General features: G+C 58.1%; 3 protein-coding genes and 2 non-coding genes across 5 annotated transcripts in view; 3 read left to right on the forward strand and 2 right to left on the reverse strand.

The window, feature by feature from the left end:
* Positions 1 to 377: 377 nt before the first annotated feature.
* PTSG_10473 (uncharacterized protein) lies at positions 378 to 4,032 on the forward strand (the record flags this gene model as incomplete). The annotated part of the gene is made up of 11 exons (XM_004988796.1): positions 378 to 448; positions 751 to 871; positions 1,176 to 1,421; positions 1,605 to 1,739; positions 1,963 to 2,030; positions 2,252 to 2,327; positions 2,631 to 2,714; positions 3,037 to 3,109; positions 3,282 to 3,348; positions 3,612 to 3,759; positions 3,916 to 4,032. 11 exons carry the CDS (start codon positions 378 to 380, stop codon positions 4,030 to 4,032), a joined length of 1,206 nt encoding a protein of 401 aa, XP_004988853.1.
* A 1,149-nt stretch (positions 4,033 to 5,181) lies between these two features.
* Positions 5,182 to 15,152, reverse strand: PTSG_10474 (uncharacterized protein; the record flags this gene model as incomplete). Its single annotated transcript, XM_004988797.1, has 10 exons — positions 14,743 to 15,152; positions 14,174 to 14,308; positions 13,828 to 13,951; positions 13,477 to 13,643; positions 12,980 to 13,188; positions 12,592 to 12,719; positions 12,217 to 12,361; positions 11,933 to 12,014; positions 11,356 to 11,698; positions 5,182 to 11,157 (listed from the first exon to the last, which is right to left on the reverse strand). Exons 1-10 carry the CDS (start codon positions 14,937 to 14,939, stop codon positions 5,182 to 5,184), a joined length of 7,506 nt encoding a protein of 2,501 aa, XP_004988854.1. The 5' UTR covers positions 14,940 to 15,152.
* A 71-nt stretch (positions 15,153 to 15,223) lies between these two features.
* PTSG_20157 lies at positions 15,224 to 15,295 on the reverse strand. Its single transcript has one exon. It is a non-coding gene; the product is annotated as a tRNA-Gln (tRNA).
* Positions 15,296 to 15,634: 339 nt separating this feature from the next.
* PTSG_20158 lies at positions 15,635 to 15,706 on the forward strand. Its single transcript has one exon. It is a non-coding gene; the product is annotated as a tRNA-Gln (tRNA).
* A 135-nt stretch (positions 15,707 to 15,841) lies between these two features.
* PTSG_10475 (uncharacterized protein) overlaps positions 15,842 to 17,701 on the forward strand; it is a gene marked incomplete at its 3' end in the record, with an annotated part of 6,141 nt that continues 4,281 nt past the window's right edge. The window contains exons 1-2 of the mRNA XM_004988798.1: positions 15,842 to 16,842; positions 17,302 to 17,538. Of these exons, the coding sequence (XP_004988855.1) occupies positions 16,094 to 16,842; positions 17,302 to 17,538 (986 nt within the window). The 5' untranslated portion in view covers positions 15,842 to 16,093. The remainder of the gene's footprint in view (positions 16,843 to 17,301; positions 17,539 to 17,701) is intronic.

Raw genomic sequence — 17,701 nt, forward strand, 5'->3', positions numbered from 1 at the left:
CTTTGTTCGCTCGGGTTGTCACAGTCAAATTCGTCAGCCGTGTGGGTGTGTGAGGCGTGCTTCACACACTCCCTCTGCAACGACAAGCAGCCAACCTGCTGTCGTTGTTGATCTGGGGTGGCTGCACACTCGCCAAACAAAACGAGAAACCAGGCACAGAAAAAACCCAACCCTGTTAAACGCCTTCATCGCCACCTGCGACGCCTCGAACAAGTGCGATTGTATGCCGATTCGTCAGGCAGAACGCAACCACAAAGTCCTTCCCACCTCGTGCAAATGTGGTAAAAAAGATTTTGCCTTTGTTGACGGTTGTTGGTAAAACAAAAGTCTGCGAAGGACGTTGTGAACGAACAGGAAGCAAAAGAGCGGAAGTGGAGATGGCTGCGTTGGCTGTGAGGCGGATGGACGCCACGGTTGGCAGTGTCATCGCCGTCGCCATTATGCTGTGGTGAGTGCGTGTGAGTGAGAGAAAGAGAGCGAGAGAGTGTGTGTGTGAGTGAGTGAGTGAGTGTGTGTGTGTGTGTGTGTGTGTGTGTGTGTGTGTGCGTGCGTGCGTGTCGTGTGTGTGTGTGTGTTGTGTGTGTGTGTGTGTGTGTTTGTGTGTGTGTGTGTGTGTGTGTGCGGGTGTGTGTTCTTTTGTGTGGGTGTGTGGGTTAGCCTGTGTGTGTCTGTTGCTGACCCTCCATTCCGCGCGCACACACACGCACACACACACACTCACACACGTGCGCGCATAAAATCAATTTGCAGGCTGATGCTGTCGCTGCGACCAGCAGTGCGGCCTGCACAATCCATGGACGACATTGCGGTGGACATGCACTGTCACACCACGGAGTCTGATGGAGATCGCACAGCAGAGGAGCAGCTCAAGGTCGGTCGCAACGAAAGGAGAACAGAAGAAAAAGAAGGAAGAGGCGGAGTAGGAGTAGGAGGAGGAGGAGGAGGAGGAGGAGGAGGAGGGAGGAGGAGAACGACCATACGTACGCACCCGTGTATTTGCATCCACACACACACACACACACACACACACACACACACACGCACGCACGCACATTCATGCACGCACGCGCACACGCACACACACGCACACACACACACACACACGCACGCACATTCACGCACGTACGCGCACACGCACACACACGCACCACCCCACCCCAAATATCAACGAACAGGAGGCTGCACGCATTGGGCTGGATGCGCTGTGGATCACAGACCACGATATGATCCGGGACTTGCCACGCACACGGGAGATTCAGAAGGCGGCAAAGAAGGCCGGCGTTGGTGTTGGGTTTGGCGTTGAGATCACGGTTGAGTGGGAGAAGAAGGAACACCACCTCCTCGGCTATTTCCCAGACTCCGCCTGGAGTGCACGCCAGCTCTCCCCCGAGATGGTCACGTTGCAGCGCGAATGTGCCAAGGTCCGCATTCATGCATCCTTGTGCATGCGACTGTGTATGTGTGTGTATGTGTGTGCAGCAACATGTTGCTCTTCATTGCTCTTCATTGCTTCCCATTGCTGCCCATTGTTGCTCGTTGCTGTGACTTGACTTTGTCGTGCCGCTGATCGACTGCTTCTCTGCCACACTACCTGCACTGTACAGGTCAAGACGAGCCGTGAGACGCGCAACAACAACATGGTCTCCTTCCTCAACACGCTGCTGGCTTCGGACGCGGGCAAACCCTACTTCATATCCGCCGATCGCCACGCCGCCTTTAAACCCCTCGTCGTCAATGAGGTGCCTTGCGCGCGCATGACTCTGTGTGTGTGTGTGTGTGTGTGTGTGTGTGTGTGTGTGTGTGTGTGTGTGTGTGTGTGTGTGTGTGTGTGTGTGTGTGTGTGTGTGTGTGTTTGTTTGTTTGTCTGTATGTTCGCGCGCATGTTTGTGCGTGTGTATACATGTGTGTCTGTATGTGTATGTACATGTGTTCACTTGCCACCCCTCTCATTATTGCTGTCAGGTTGCCGAGTGGGCGAAAGAAAACGCCAACTTGATGGAGCCAACTTCTCTCGGCCGCCCACACTTCCGGTGTGTACGTGTGCCTCTGTGTGCGTGTGCCTCTGTGTGTGTGTGTGTGTGTGTGTGTGTGTGTGTGTGTGTGTGTGTGTGTGTGTGTGTGTGCGTGCGTGTGTGTGTTTGTGTGCACGCTCGCCCCCCTCTCTGTGGATGCCTTTCCTTGTCAATGCACCCTTGCAGTTGCACCACTCCAAACATTCCGTTCACGCTGCACACGTGTGTCCATCCACCAGTGCGTACCTGATTGAGGTGGTCGGCATCCGCGAAGATCTCATCTTTGGCCCACGCGCAGGCGATGGTGTTGCAACGGTACGTACACGCACACGCGCACACACGCGCACATGCAATGCGGTGTTGCGAATGTGATTGGTGCTGTGTACCTGTTGGGTGTGTGTATGTGTGTGTGTATGTGTGCGTGTGTATGTTTGCATGTGTGACCCTCTTTTTTATGTGTACGTGTGTGTGTGTGTTTGCATCCGTATGGCTGTTGCGCTGCAGCGTGTCGCTTGACATGTACATTCATTCATTCATTCACGTGTGCCTTCATGCCCTCTCCCCCTTCCTTTATCGCCACCAACCACCACCACCACCATCAATCATTGGTGCCGCCAGCTGACGGCAGATGGTGATGTGTTCTACGATGAGGATCGCGAGGGCAAAACCGGGGTTGAGCTGGAAGCCCTCATGCACTCCGCGGTACACACACGATGGATTGGTGTTGTTGTTGTTTAAGTTGTTGTTTAAGTTGTTGTTGTTGTTGTTGTTGTTGTTGTTGTTTAAGTTGTTGTTGTTTAAGTTGTTGTTGTTGTTGTTGTTGTTGTTGTTGTTTAAGTTGTTGTTGTTGCTGTTGCTGTTGTTGTTGTTGTTGTTGTTGTTGTTGTTGTTGTTGTTGCTGATTTGGTAGGGCCTTGCTATCACTCACAACATTCAACCCAATCACCGTCTGCATCACCATGCTCGCCATCACGACGACCATCGCCATGACCACTCACGATCACCGTCGCCTGCTCGTGTTCAGACCCTCGCCAAGCGCGACATTGCGTTCCGCCCGCTCCCAATCATCGACGCCATCAAACTCATCAACGCAGCAGGTGTGTCTGTTTGTCTACGTGCGTGTGTGTGTGTGTCTGTTTGCATGCGTCTGTGTGACTGTTTGCCTGTGTATGTGTGTGTGTCTGTGAAATGACTGTGCCATGTGTTGCTTTGCTCCCCACATTTCCCCCACACTCCCTCTTACCAACACACAATCACCCCTTCGTTCAGGTGGCCGCGCTGTGCTCGCCCATCCGCCCACGCTCGGCTCAAAGTGGAAAACCGTCTTCGTCGACAAGTACGATGCGACCTGGGTGTGGTGTGAATTGCGAGTATCAACATCTTACACACACACACACACTCACACACTCACTCACTCACTCACTCATTCACACACTCACTCACTCACTCACTCACTCACTCACTCACTCACTCATTCACTCACTCACTCACACACTCACACACTCACTCACTTACTCACTCACTCACACACACACACACACACACACACACTCACTCACTCACTCACTCACTCACTCACGCTCACTATTGCGCGCACAGGGTTGGCGACCTAGCAGCCGCCGGGCTGTGGGGCATTGAGGCGTTCAGTTCTGAGATTGATGAGGAGAATCACGCCATTATTGCCGGTCTCGCTCAGAAGTACAATCTCGTCATGACCGCTGGATCAGACAATCACGGCTCCCTCAAGGTGGCGTCTGTGTGTCTGTGTGCGTCTGTCTGTCTGTCTGTCTGTCTGTGTGTGCGTTTTCGCCCACCTTCCAGCTTATCGTCTTGTCTCAACTCTCCCCCCCCCACACACACACCCTCACATCCTCACACATACACGTGCACATACACCCACCAGATCTATGCGCACCTTGGCGAGGTGAAGCGGCACGGCACTGCCGCGTATGCTGAGCTTGAGTACTGGGCCCGCCACGGTCTCAGGGAAAGCGCTCGCCTGCAGAACGAGGAGCTTTAGGCTTTCAGTCCCCTCTGGTTCATACTTCATATGCATGTGTATGTGTGTGTGTGTGTGTGCGTGTGTGTGTGTGTATGTGTGTGTTGTTTGTGTGTGTGTGTGTGTGTATGTGAGTCACACATGAAATACACCTCGACTGGTCGACCACGTTTGGCAACGCCAAAAAGCACAAGGAATGTACGATGGATGGCACGTGCAGTAGGTGTGTTATTGCTGGGAGCATCAAACACATCCCCAACAGAAATTTGCGTCGCTGGGCAGCTGAGAGCGCGTGAGGGCGAGTAGACGACAAGAAGCAACTCCATAGCAGCAAGGAAGCAAAACGGCAACACTCGCGTCTTCACACGCCGATAACGGCTGGTGGCTTCGATCCGTCAACTCTGATCGCTGGGCGAAGCCGCTGGCGGCTGTGCTAGCTGAGGAAGGAAGGTCACAGTAGTATCACACATGACCTCGTCATCACAGCCAGCAATGCACATGGAACACGTCAGGGCATCGCCCTTTGTGCGTTTGCTTTTTTTTTTTTTTCTTGTTCTTGTGGGACGTTGTCATCACGTCACGTCACATCATGTCACACATCGTGTCACACATACACGTCGTCCACGCCATCGTCAACACCACGTCGAGGCGCTTTCATCTCCCCTTCCCCAAGCATTATGCATCTCTCTGATCGCTTCGTTCCGCCGTTGCATGTGTATGTAACACCGTGTATGGACTGACGACTGAGAACAACAAACTTGTGAAGATCACACAGAAATGAAGGAATGCAGCAAACACGCACACACACACTATGCTAACACGCTCTCGACCGCACACAAAAACCCGCCCCTGCGTTTCGTACACTGCCTGCACACACACACACACACACACACACACACACACACACACACACACACACACTATCTCACGCTGCCCCTTGTTTGGTGGCTGCCAAGTACGAGGTGGCCAGCAGGAAACCAACGAAACGGAACGCACAAGCAAACACACACAACAAACGCACAACAAGACGCGCAAAAGGACATCAACAGTCATCACAAACGCGCACGCGCTCTGATGAGCAAACACCCGCTGTCCTTTGTCCCACTCTGCTTTTGGGTCACCCACTGCGTGCCCTTTCCCTCGCACGCTTGTGCTCCCCTCTCAGCAAGATCACCTGCGCTGGGGGTGCCTGCGCGGGCTTGCGCTTCGCTCGCGTCGCTCATCACGCGGGACCGACCAGTACCTGCCACCACGGCCCTCACCCTGCAGTACGCTGGACGTTGACGACGATGGTAGTGGCGGTGGTGGTGGTGGTGGTGGCGGTGGGGACGCAGAACGAGAGCGGCGACGCAGGCGAAGGGGGCTGCCATAGTCGCGGCGGTACGCGTGCGCTCCAGGTGGTGGTGGTGGTGGTGGCGGTGGTGGCGGTGGGGCTGCATCATGCCTGTCGTCGGCCTTGCGCGGGCGAGCACCATCATCGCCAGTGGGATAGCGGTATGGGGGCGGCGAAAAGCGCCGGCGTTCCAGCCACTCCTCTCTCAGGTCCCAATCACGCGGGTCCCTGTCCCTGTCCCTGTCCCAGTCTCTCTCCCGCTCCCTGTCCAGCTCTGCATCTCTGCCGCGCCACCCGCCACCGCGCCTAAACCTGCTGGTAAAGCGACCGCGGCCACGGCCACGACCGCCCTCGCTGCCGCCACCGCCGCTGCCGCCGCTTGTGGCTGCTGGCGGCGGTGTTCTTCCCGGCGAGAGGGACGCTGCGCGGGCCGCTGGGGGCGGGCGGGCGTGTATGCCCTGCCGGCCGTCATCGCGCTGCGGGGACGCAGACGACGAGGGGATGGACGGCGCACGTGGCGGTGTTGCTGGCGGAGACGCACCGCGTCCAGCGGGGTGCCGTGGGTGGTGGTGGTGGGGGTGGGGGTGGTGGTGCGGAGGAGGGTACGGGTGGTGTGGTGGGTACGGGCGGCGGTAGGATGGCGGCGGTGGCCCGTACATGGGGTGGTGGTGCGGTGGCGGCCCTGCCGGTGGTGCTGGCCCTGGCGGGCCCGCCAGGCCTGGTGGTGGGGGGCCTTCTTCCCACCGTCGACCGTCATCGCGAAGCCCTGGCGGTGGCGGCGGCGCGCGCCCATACCGCCGCATGTCTCTCCTGTCCCGGTCCCACTCCCGATCGCGTTCCCTATCGCTGTCCCTGTCTCTGTCTCGGTCCCAGTCGCGCGGGTCACGCATCAAATCACGTCCCCTTTCACGGTCACGGTCACGATCACGATCACGATCCCAGCCTGGTCGGTCGTGCATGCGCTCCCAGCCGCCGACACCGCCGCGATCGCCCCAGTCCCGCTCACGCCCACGGTCCCGCAGATCCCATTCGCGCTCGCGTTCACGCTCACGGTCTCTTTCGTATGGCAGAGGTGGTCCCCCTGGTGGCGGTGGTCCCGGTGGCGGCGGTGGGCCAGAATCGCGTCCCCACATGTGGTCACGACCACCATAACGGTCGCGGTCACGGTCACGATCACGGTCACGATCACGTGGCCAGGTGCCGGCCGCCGGGTGCGGTGGTGGCGGCGGAGATGACGACGACGATGGTGGGCCATTCGTGTCACCAAGCCGACTCCACAGGCGACGGTCATACCCACGGTCACGGTCGCGGTCACGGTCGCGGTCCTTGTCTCTGTCCCTGTCCCGGGGCCAGTCCCGATCACCACCAGGGCGAGCTGCGGAAGACGCAGAAGTCGTCGAAGTGGACGCAGAGGCCGGTGGCGGCATGCGGCTGCCGCGCTCACGCTCACGCTCACGATCGCGTCCAGGCTCCAAGTCGCGCATGCTGCGTTCTCTGTCCCTGTCACCACGGTCCCGCTCTCGGTCAAGCGGTACCTGGTCTCCATCCCTGTCCCTGCTCCTGTCATGAGGTGGCGGCGGTGGCGGCGGTGGAGACATGTTTCTTCGCCAGCGCCGGCGGCTTCCGCTGCGTGACACACTGCCGCTCCTGCTGCTGGCCCGGCTCGCCCTGCTGCTCCCAGCCCGGCTCGTGCTAGCAGTCGTCGTCGCCGTGGTGGCCGCCGTGGTGGCCGCAGCAGCAGACGTGGCGGACATGGTGGTCGTGGTGGCAGACCTGTCCTCTGTTGGCGTGTGCGCACGTGAGGGGCGGCGGGAGCGTGGGCGCGACGATTCCCGCGACGGCCGTCCACTGGACGATGATGCCGTTGATCCCATGCGCCGCCGCCGCTGTCGCCGTTGCTGTTGCTGTTGTTCGCGTTGGCTTGTGTGCTCCTGCGCGTCTGTGGGCGGAGCTGAGCGCTTCGCGCGCTTGGGCGGCTGTTCGGATCCTGCATCCAGTGAGGGCTGCCGATCCACACCAGCAGTGTCAGCAGGCACGTCACGCTTGCCAGAGTCAGCAAGGGCCGCTCGCACTGCTGACGGCTGCGACGTTGTTGCAGTGGGTGTCTCGTGTGGCGCCTCTGTTGCTGTTGCTGCTGTTTCTGCTAGTGCTGGGTTATCAGCAGCAGCGGCAGCAACATCATCATCATCATCATCATCACCGCGACCGGCCTTTGCTGGTGGCGCCGGCTGCTCCGTGGCAGATGGCGGTGATGGTTGCGCTGCAGATGTTTTGGCTGCTGGTGTGGCTGGTGGTGTTGTTACCTTTGCTGGTGGTGGTGGTGCTGGTTTGAATTCGTCGTCTGCATTTTCATCATCACCAGCAGCACCGGTGGCAGCAGCATTATCAGCACCGCTGCTTGCAGGCGCCGCAGCACTCTGCTTGACTTGATCGCCGCCCGCTACCGCTGCTGTCATCGCACCCGCACGTGCGTTTCGTTCCACAGCGGTTGCGCCATCATCACTTGGCGAAGGCGCCCGCTGTTTCGCGCGCTTTCGTGGCTGCTCACCAGCATCGTCACGACCAGCACGATCAGCACGATCATCACGGTCGCCATCGACATCATACGTGGGCGCAGGTGCGGTTGCCGTAGTCTTGACAGCAGGCAGGGTCGCGTGCGTTGAGGTGGCAGTGGCCAATGCAGGCTGAGCCGTATGCACGGGCGTGGCTCCGCTCTTCCGCTGCTGCGGGCTGCTTTCCTGCGCCTTTTCGTCACACTCTTGCTGCACTTTCTGCTGCTGCTGCTGCTCTTGTTGCGCTTCCTGTTGTTGTGCGGCGCTTTGCGTCTGCTCAACAACAACATCAGCGCCACCACCTGCTGCTGCTGCAGCTGCTGCTGTTGTGTGGAGTGTCTTGGTCTTTCGTGCAGTTGTCGTGTCGGCTGTGCCCGTGCCGCTTGCGGTGAACTCATCTTGCTTCTTGGTTTGTTTCACCGCAGCCTGCTTCGCTTCATCAGTCACTAGAGCGGCAGTAGCAGCGGAAGAAGAAGACAGCGCCTTGGCATCTGCTTCCTGTGTCTTCTCACTTGCCCCTGGCTGCTGCTGCTGCTGCTCCGGCTGCTGCTGCTGCGGCTGCTCTTCCTGAGGTCGTTTGGTCGACTGCTTGTGCTCCTGTACCTTTGATGCCACCCCAGCCCTGTCGTCCTGTGTGTAAGGGGGCTGTTGCTTCTGCTGCGCCTGCACCTTCTTGCGTGTCTGTGGCAGCTGCGTCGCTTCTTGCGATTTGGCAGCGACCGGCTGCTGTTCCTTGTTGCCTTCATCACTCACAGGTGGTGGTGCTGTTGCTCGTGTCGTGTTGCTCGAAGACGCTGGGCCGGCATCACTGCTTGCTTCCTTCGGTGTCACAACAGCACCTGAAGCCGTCTTGGCGTCGTCCTTTGCAGCACGGGATTGCGGAACAGCCGCAGCCTCAGCCGCCTTTGCCATTGATTTTGGCTTCGCTGCGGTTGGTTTGGGAGTTTGTTTTGGTGTTTTTGTGGAAGGTTCTGGCTTTGCTGCGGTGGTTGCAGTCGCAGCCGGTGCTGCTGCCTGTGGTGGCTGGGAACTGTCATGCGCTCTGTCAGCAGCAGCAGCAGCAGCAGCAGCAGCAGCAGCAGCAGTAGCAGGTGTTGTTGTTGTTGTTGTTGCTGCTGTTGTTGCTGTTGGTGTTGTGGATGCAGCAACCGGTGTTGCTGTAGAAGGCGCAGCGACACCCGTGGTGGCTGAAGACGCTTTCGCAGGCGTCGCAGGCGCCTTTGTAGTTGTGGCAGGCATGGTGGCTGAAGGTGTGCTAGCTGGGGCAGCCTTTGTGCTAGCTGGGGCAGCCTCTGTGCTAGCTGGGGCAGCCTTTGTGTTCGAAGCTGCACCGCTCCCGTGACTCGTCGCGACCGCTGGAGATGTCGTCTTTGGTGCTGCCGCTGGCGACTTGGTGGCTGTAGCCGATGCCGTAGCAGATGCAAGCGATGATGATGATGATGATGATGGCGATGGCGATGAAGGTGGGGTGGGTTTTGAAAGGCCGCGGCGCTTCAGGTAGTCTGCCAGCGACAACTTGCGTTTCCTCCCAGATGCAGGGCTACCACGCGCTGCCGTTGATGCTGGCGCTGCAGGCGACGACGGTGTCGCTGATTTTGCTGCTGCTGCTGCTGCTGCTGCGTTTGATGGTGTCGGGATCGCCTCTGCCTTCAGCTCCGCAACGCGCCCGCTCTTGTGTTTCTGGTGGGGGTGGTGGTCTGGTTGTTGTTGTTGTTGTTGTTGTTGTTGTTGTTGTTGTTGTTGTTGTTGTTGTTGTTGTTGTTGTTGTTGTTGTTGTTGTTGTTGTTGTTGTTGTTGCAGCAGCATTGGTGACGGCAGCGACGATGGGGAGCTGGGCGCTGCTGGGGAGGAGGATGCCGGTGAGTCGGGGAGGAACACAGACGACCCCTGTGCCGACAGCGGTGACGACACGCCAGGCGACGTTGCACCGTCCACAATTGATGGTGGTGCAGATGCATTCACCCGCAGGCCATGCACATTGCGGTGCACAGCCGGTCTGGATGGCATCTGGCTCACCACGGCCCCAGGTGCAACAACATTAGTGGTGGCGGTGGTCGTCGTTGTGGTTGTGGCACTGCTGCCCGCAGTTATTCCTGAAGCACTCGTTGCTCCTGTTTGTGGTGTCGTGACCAATGGTGCTGCTACGGTCTTGACTCCAAGCATGGGAGGCTCCTGCTTCACCTGTACAACACGCTGCTGCTGCTGCTGCTGCTGCTGCTGCTGCTGCGGTAGTAGTGGTTGTTGATGCTGTTGTAGTTGCTGCTGCGTGCGAGGTGTCCCAGCAGCGCTTTCGCTCTCGGCTTTGACGCCAGAGTGTGCAGCATCAGGGGCCGTGTCCATGGCCGTCGTCGTGGCTGCTGCTGGTGCTGCATTCATCGTGCCAGTCACAGCACCATCCTGGCCATCATCACGACCACCATCAGCGGTGGTTGCAGGGTGGGCGGCCTGTACTGTGCGCAGCGATCGTCGCAACCTCTCCTTGAAGCTGACAAAGGGAACAGGCTGCGCGGCGGGCTCAGCCGTCATGCCAGGCGTTGCACTCTCCTTCGACCACCACCACGACCACGACAGCGCCGATGCCGCGGTGCTGCTCGTTGTGCTCGCGTTCGCGTTGTTCGTGTGGGTGTGGGTGGTGGCGCCTGTAGTTCCTGTGGACGATGAGAGTGTGGTGGTGTTGTTGGTGGTGGTGTTGGTGGCGCTGGCGTCCTGGGCGCTGTTGCGGCGTGTGCTGGTGCTGCTGTTGCTGACGCAGTCGTCGTTGTCGTTGTCGTTGTCGTCGTCACCCAAACGCGATGGGCCAACACCGCCACAGTTCGGGCTGGACCTGCTGCCGTCAATCGCAAACCGCACCCTGCGCGCCGCCTCCCCGTCGCCACCCGCGTTGGCGGTTGTGCTGGAATGAGCGTTGGTCTTTGCGTTGGGCGCTGCGTTAGTGGAGGGGTTGCTTGCCATCTTCGCTTGCTGCCCATGGCTCTGTTGCTGAGGATGCGTTGTTGACGGTGTTGTTGTTGTTGTTGGTGTCATTGGGGCTGTGGCGGCTGCTGTTGATGCTACGGGGGTGGTTGAGGGTGTGAGGTCGTCCGTGTCGAGACTCGGCACACACTCCGGCATCCACTGGCTCATGTACTTCTTGCGAGCATACACCCCGCCCTGCGGAGCGCGTTCAAAGGCGACGGCCACCACACGGCCAACGTGCGGGCTGCTGTACTCAAATGGCCGCGCAGCCTTGCTGATGCGCCCCTTCAGCCCTTGGAACAGCAGCTGCGTACATGGTGGTGGTGGTGGGCGTGGTGAGTTTGGCGAGTTTGGGGAGCTAGTGAGGAACAGGAAGCACAGCGTGTAGGCGAGTAAACTTGTGATTATAGGGGCAAAGGGCTGGAACACACGCGCGCGCGCGCGTTCGTTCAACGTCCATGAAAAATGCACAGGTAAGACGAAGCAAGTCAGCGAGCAACGTACATCAGAGAGAATTTCGCAAGCGTCGTTGTGGTAGGCGGCAAACGGGGTCTGGCTGGCGCTGCTGATGGTGTTGTAGTTCTCCAGCTCCTCCTTATGCGGGGTGCTGTTGCGGCGGCGACGGCTACGACGACCAACACCCCCACCACCGCCGCCACTTCGCCCGTGCGGGGGGTCGGGGAAGGCATCCATCGCCCGCGCGTCGTAGTTGTACCCGGGCGTTAGTGCTGATGCTGACGCCGATGCGGAGATGAGGGAGGGCGAAGAGGGCAGGCGACCAGCAGCATCAGCCAGCGGGTTCATCTGCAGATGCAGTGACGCAGGCCGACGCCCTTTCGTGCCGCCGCTGTACCATCGACACAATGGGAACGGGGGAGGTGGTTGTAGGTGGAGGAGGTGGTTGTAGGTGGAGGTGGAGGCGGTGGAGGAGGTGGTTGTAGGTGGTTGGGAGGGGCGTGAGGTCAGCTGTGAGTGGCTTGCATGCCGTACGCAATCGAACGATGTGCCCATGCATTCAGCCAATGTGCGCGCAAGCATGTGTTTGTGCATGTGTGTGTACGTGCATGAACATGCACGTTACCTTGCAGGCTTTGCGGAGGATGCTCTGCGGCCCTTTCCGCCGCTCGACCGGCGCCCCTCCGACGCCCGCGCTTCAGAACCGCCTTCAGCAGCAGCAGCAAGCAGCAGCCATCATGCAGGACACACGTGATGATAATGACGGTGGTGGTGGTGGTGGTGGTGGTGGTGGTGAGGGAGGTAGGTGAGGGTGGTGGGGGTGAAATGAGTAATGCAAGAGTTCAGTGCATGTTCACATACCACACGTACACGCACAATCCAATACACATGAACACCATGGGTGCGCACCTGCCGGTGTGTGCTGTTGCTGCTGCTGCTTTGCCACCTCACCACACGCCTCATCGATGCGTCTGAGAGACATCATGAGCTTGCGCTCCTCGCGTGACATGCGGGCAGTCGGCGTGCCTGCTGGTGATTCAGGCACAGACGACACCTGAACCAGCGCAAATACGTGGTGGGGGTGGGTGATTGTGTAAGTGAGCAGGTTGGGGTTGGGATTGGAGGTTTACGGTGTGAGTGCATGGCGAGGGAGCAGCAGTGCTGTGTAACTGTCGGCAATCATGACATCAATCATGACAGCACCCTCCATCCAACCCCTCCCACATCCCGTCCACGCCCCTCCCCCATCTCTCCACGAGACACTTTCAAGTGTGCCAAACGCACTGATTTTGACTGCTGCTTCGGCTGCTTTGGCTGCTTGGGTTGCTTCGGCTGTCGCTGTTGCTTCGGCTGTGGGCGGCGTGGTCCCTTTGCAGCCAACGACCGCTGCCGCCGCTTCATCGCTTTCGCGACTGGCGGCAAGAGAGACGGTGATGGTGGCGGTGGGGTAGGTTGGTGACGGTGAAAGTGGGGATTACATTCAGGGACAAAGGCAAGCCATGAATGAACACGCACACTTGCACACTCACTCAAACACGCACACACACACGCACACACACACACGCGCACACACGCACACGCACACGCACACACACACACGCGCACACACGCACACGCACACACGCACACACACACACCGTCCACACAGCGACCGCCATTGTTGCTGCTGTACCTTGGCAGAGGGAGGAGCCGCATGCGCAGTCGAGGAGGTAGGAGACGGACGCCCAGTCCACATCAAAGGGGATGGTCACCTCCGCGCCCTTGGGCAGATTGCGTGATGCCGTAAGGGCAAGGGCCAGGCGGCCGCGGGCCTGGAACACGCCCAGCGACGCCGACGCATCGCACGCCCGCCGCACATAGCGCGCAATAGACCCTCGCGTGCTGAGAAACGGAAGGAGGGGGGAAGGGAGGGAGGGAGATTGGGGAAGGGATGCAAAGAAAGGTATTGGAGGCAGAGTGTGGACCCATCACGAGCACAGGGTGAGAAGACAGCTTGTGCAACAAGCTTAGTGGCATCGACAGAAACACACGCACACACACACATACACACATACACACACACGCACACACACATATACACACACATACACACACGCATACACACACATACACACACGCATACATGCAGACATGCACACACACACACACGCACGCTGCCGCCAAGCTCACGTGGCGTCGACAGCCAGGGAGAGGCCGGCCGTGTCGAAGAAGATAACATAGGGGAGAAACGTGTCCTCCAACTTGTACTGCTTGGCTAACTCCGAGCGCAGGCACAAGCGGCCAGATACAACCGTGATTGGCGCCCCCTTTGGCACGTCCTCTTGCACAAACAGCGCCTGCAGGCAGGCAGCCAGGCAGGCAGCCAGGCAGACAGCAGCAAAAGCGAGACGCGCGCGGTTGAGTTGGTGGTGGTTACGTTTGTGGTTGTGACGGTGTGCAGAAAGCAAGCCAGTGGAAGGAGTGTTGCAGAAACGACAGCAGCCCATGTGAGTGCACAGGATTCAACGTGTATGAGCGCACCTGTTTGCCGGAGACAATGGTGTGATGTTGGACAACGTGGTGGTCCTGGTCCTTGATAAACTCTGTGATGTCATCCAGCTGATTAATCTCGATGTTCTTCGCAACGGCCGCTTTGGCGGGTGCTCTGCAAAACGCAAGTGCAACACGGGCGAGGGCGTGAGAGTTGGAGATGGCGGGAATTCGGTGGGCTTGTGCTCCGAATTCATGTCACATATTGACGGGAAGTGGTGTGTTTGCGTGTGTTCGCATGTGTTAATGTGTGTTTGCGTGTGCTGTGCGCACAGGTACGAGTGAAGTTGAGCATGTGCAGGTTGTGTTGCTGTTGTTGTTGCGAGGAGTGACGTACGAGAGCTCGAGGACATTTGTTTCTTGGAAGGGCGTTGCCTGGATGGGCTCTGGCAACGGCATGCGCTTTCGTCGCCGCGCCAGCGCACGCGCCTTCTTGTCCTGGATTCGCATGGCCCGCAGCATGTCCACTTGCCTGTCGAATGATGCACGAGGAAGTCGTTGTGGAGAGCAAGGGTCGACACGAGCGAGGTGAACACGTTGTGTTGGCAGAAGGAGTGAAAAGGTGGCAGGTCGACATGGAGGGAGAACACCGCAAAGGGGGTGGGCGGGACACCGTGCAGCAAAACAGAAACAGCAGCACCGTGTTGCAGAGATGCAGCCACACAGAGGCCACAACAGCACAGACAGCACAGGACGCACGACACAAGGAACGTACAAACACAAATCACACACAACACACACACACACACACAACACAACACACGATGTACATATGCACGCAACACACGACGTTCACATGAACACAACACAACACACACACACACACACACACACAAAACACGACGTTCACATGAACACAACACAACACACACACACACACAAAACACGACGTACATATGTACAGACCTTGGCTTGCACCTCTCGCAGAGGTAGACCTCGGGGATATCATCTGTGTCGATGTCTTCGAAGCAGGCAATGTGCTGCCAGACGTTGCACGAGTCGCAGCACACCATGGACTCATCATTGTGACGGTAGCAGCACACGCACCGCGTCTCACCAACGTCGCCGCTGCTGTCTGAGCGCGATGCACGCCCCGATGACATGGTGTGCTGTGTCGAGACAGCGACAACCTACAGCTGTACGTATGTCGAAGGTGTGGCTTGCCTCTTGTCGTTCTGGCTGAGCATTGACAACCCCAAGCAACTGTTGTTGAGGCAAGCGTGGCTGCGTGGAGGGTGGTTGGCGCTGCTGGTGTTGGTGTTGTGTGTTGTGTGCGAACGCGCCAGCCGAGCGCTTTGCTTGGTCTGAAGGGTGCGAGTGGGGAAAAATGACCGTGACTTTGCACGAAATCCCCCAAGCAGCTGTGAGGCTGGCAAAAAAAAAGGTGAGGCCACGGAGAGGATCGAACTCCCATTTTGAGATTCAGAGTCTCATGTACTAGCCATTATACTACGCGGCCGTCATCTTGATGGTATATGAGGAGAATTTTACATATTTCAAATAATGTTGCAGAAGCTGGCTGCGTTGTTGCTGTGCTTGCTGTGCTTGCTGTGCTTGCTGTGCTTGCTGTGCTTGCTGTGCTTGGGGCGTAGGAATGCCCGCAGCGAACTCGCGAAGAAGTATTGCAAGCACCGTGCTCAAAGGTGCAGTGGATGTGTCTGTGCGAGGACACAACACACTTGCAGAACTCCAGCTCCCACTGTTGCAAATCACACACAGACTCTCTTCGCTACTATCGTGTCTATGATGTCATTTTGGCCGCAGCCGTCACAGAAGTCCAGCGGACCCGAATGTAAGCGGCGACATAGTATAATGGCTAGTACATGAGACTCTGAATCTCAAAATGGGAGTTCGATCCTCTCTGTTGCCTTTCTTTTTTTCTTTTTTTTTCTTCCTCCAGCCTTGTTCTTTCAACGTACGGGACAGTTGTTGGAAGGCACAGCAGATTTTCACACACCCCGTTCATACAATGCCAGGCAGCAGCTTCGTCAATTTCAGTCGTGCAGTTTTCCCATCCGCTGCTGTGTGTCAGGGTGAAGGTGGTTCTTCTTCGTCGTTGACTTGACCTGGTGCTCTCAGCTTGTGTTGTAGCACTTCTCAATCACGCAGGCAACGCATACGAAGCCATACACTCGCACGCACGCACACACACACACAGCACACACACACACACGCACGCTTCCACATCTTACAATCGTCCATATTCTCATTCCCGAGACAGCAACATCAAACCATTGCCCCAACAAAGTCGAGAAGCATGCGCCGGAGCGGCAGTGCAGGCGACCGCGAGCGCTTGCTTGGCCGTGGCGATGTGGACTTCGAACTGCAGTATGTTTCCACAACAAAGCGGCTCCACCTGCTGGTCAAGGGCGTGCATCTGCCGGCGCCCGTCACCACCGTCGACCCCCGCCACATCGTCAAACAGATGCGCAACCAACAACAACAACAACAACAACAACAACAACAACAACAACAACAACAACAACAACAACAACAACAGCAGCAGCAGCAGCAGCAGCAGCAGCAGCAGCAGCAGCAGCAAACGCAGCAGCAGCCGCTGGTTGATGAGGGCGGTTTGCTCTTACCCAATGAGAACGGAGAAGTGAAGCTGCCGATGGAAACGGACCGTGGAGAGTACATCACGTTTGTGGCTGGGCTCGAGGGCGCGAGCTCAAGTGTTTCCCCGCCCGCAACAACAGACAAGCGACACAGCTCCATTTCCGTGTTCACCTCACGATCCTCATCGCCATCATCCGTCCTTTCCTCCCCCGCCAACGAGCCCACCATGCCTGATAGCAACGCCGGTGACTCGGACGACAGCCAAGCACAGCAGCAGCAGCAGCAGCAGCAGCAGCAGCAGCAGCAGCAACAACAACAACAGCAACAACAACAGCCACAGCAAGACGGCGAGTCAACGTCTCGACGCGGCTCAGGCATTGCCCTCTCCATGAGCACACCCGAATTCTCCTTTCGGCGGCACACAGATCGCCGCGTGACGCACCGCCGGTCCCACCCATTGATGGTCGGCATATCGGCTGCAGACATGGCTTCCACCACCCAGCAAGACAAGCAGGGCGCAGACGCTGCTACTTCTACTTCTGCTGCTACTCCAACTGTTGCTGCGGGTGGTGGTATGACTGCCACCGACAGCGCCACTACCGCCCCAACAACTGCAATCAACTCTTCACCCCAGACAGCGTCTCCAACGGCAACCAGCAGCACCATCACGCCCACCACAACTGCAAGCTCAATTACAGCACAACAACAGCAACAGCAGCAACATCAGCAGGAACAACAACAAGCGGAGCAGCACCGAGACGGCAGGCGCATGTCACGCACGACAACCGCGACAAGCGTGAGCAGCAGCGACACCAGCAACAGCCGGCCGGCAAGCATGTGCGAGCCACACAGCCCTGTGATCCGAGTTGATGGTGCCATCGTCCACACACACGTGTCACCGGACAGAGGGGGTGACGGTGTTGGCAGTGTGCGGTCGACAGCAAGCTCAGCAGCACAGGCAAAGCGACGTGAGGTGTACGTTGTGGCTGAGCTGCGGAGTGCGTCTGGCAAAACGGCAAGCAAGGCCCACACCAAGACTGTCAAGGGCACGACTGCCTTTCTCATTGAAGAGGTGCTGAAGCTCAAGGTCAAGTCTGCGCTCAACAAGCACTCGGACACATGGCGCGTGTGCATCGAGGCCTGGTACGACACGTTGTGTGTGATTGTTGGTCGGTGCGCGTGAAAGCAAGTGCGCGTGATGTGCAATCACTGCCTGTTTCACGATCTGGACACGTGCATGTGTGTTTGTGTGTGTGTGTGTGTGTGTGTGTGTGTGTGTGTGTGTGTGTGTGTGTGTGTGTGTGTA

Source organism: Salpingoeca rosetta (genome assembly GCF_000188695.1).
Source record: "Salpingoeca rosetta unplaced genomic scaffold supercont1.33, whole genome shotgun sequence".
NCBI classification, from domain to species: Eukaryota; class Choanoflagellata; order Craspedida; family Salpingoecidae; genus Salpingoeca; species Salpingoeca rosetta.